A 1,235-nucleotide genomic window follows, 5' to 3' on the forward strand; every position below is an offset into this window, starting at 1 on the left:
ATTTTCCAAGATTTTCTTTATTATTAAGCACAAAGCATTTACATCCAAAAACATGAAAATACTTAAGATTTGGAGGGGTTCCTTTCCATAGCTCATAAGGAGTTTTCTTTAACCCTTTTCTAATGATTGTTCTATTCAAAATATAACATGCTGTGTTCACAGCTTCAGCCCATAAAAATTTAGGAATTTCGTTCTCACATAGCATGGCCCTAGTCATTTCTTGAAGGCTTCGATTCCTTCTTTCAACCACCCCATTTTGTTGGGGTGTTCTAGGGCATAAAAAATTATGAGAAATCCCTAAGTCATCACAGAATTTTTTAAAATCTTGATTTTCAAATTCTCTTCCATGATCACTTCTTAAATGGGCAATTTTCAAATCCTTTTCATTTTGAATTTTCTTACACAGGGTGGAAAAAGCATAAAACGCATCATTCTTATGAGCAAGAAAGAGTACCCAACCGAATCTAGAGTAATCATCAACCACAACAAGGCCATAATGTTTACCTCCCAAACTTTGAGTTCTAGTAGGACCAAAAAGATCAATATGTAACATTTCCAATGGCCTTTTGGTTGAGATTCCATCTTTTAATTTAAAAGAGGATTTTACTTGTTTGCCCAATTGGCAATCATCACAAGTAAGATCCTTATCAAACTTGATGTTTGGAATTCCTCTAACCAAATTCCTTTTGACTAGCTTAGAAATTTGGTACATGCTAGCATGTCCCAACTTTCTATGCCAAAGCCATTTTTCAGATTCAAGTGAGGTAAAGCATGTTCCATTTTGTTCCTTTAAATCCTCAAGAGTTAATCCATACACATTATTGCATCTTTTAGCTTCAAATAAAACATCCCCAGTTTTTTCACAAACAACCAAGCAAACAAACTTCTTAAAGATAACATCAAAACCTAAATCACACAATTGACTAACACTAAGTAAGTTATGTTTCAAACCATTTACAAGAAGCACATCATTTATACAAGAAGAGAAGTTTTTACCAACTTTCCCAACAGCCACTATTTTTTCTTTTGCATCATCACCAAAGGTAACAAGTCCTCCATCATATTCATCAAGCTTTATGAAGAAGGTTGTCTTTCCGGTCATATGCCTAGAGCATCCGCTATCCATGTACCACATATTTTCCTTTTTCTTGGATGCTAGGCAAACCTACAAAATAAACTCAAGTGACCTTAGGTATCCAAATTTTCTTGGATCCTTTCACGTTAAACCATCTCTT

The 1,235-nt window shown here is 34.4% G+C and overlaps 1 protein-coding gene across 1 annotated transcript in view; it reads right to left on the bottom strand.

Moving 5' to 3' along the window:
* LOC127740661 (uncharacterized) overlaps nt 1-1,235 on the bottom strand; it is a 3,950-nt gene that overhangs the window by 1,934 nt on the left and 781 nt on the right. The window contains exon 2 of the mRNA XM_052252001.1: nt 885-1,165. Within this exon, the coding sequence (XP_052107961.1) occupies nt 885-1,165 (281 nt within the window). The remainder of the gene's footprint in view (nt 1-884; nt 1,166-1,235) is intronic.

This window comes from Arachis duranensis, chromosome 1, assembly GCF_000817695.3.
Source record: "Arachis duranensis cultivar V14167 chromosome 1, aradu.V14167.gnm2.J7QH, whole genome shotgun sequence".
NCBI classification, from domain to species: domain Eukaryota; kingdom Viridiplantae; phylum Streptophyta; class Magnoliopsida; order Fabales; family Fabaceae; genus Arachis; species Arachis duranensis.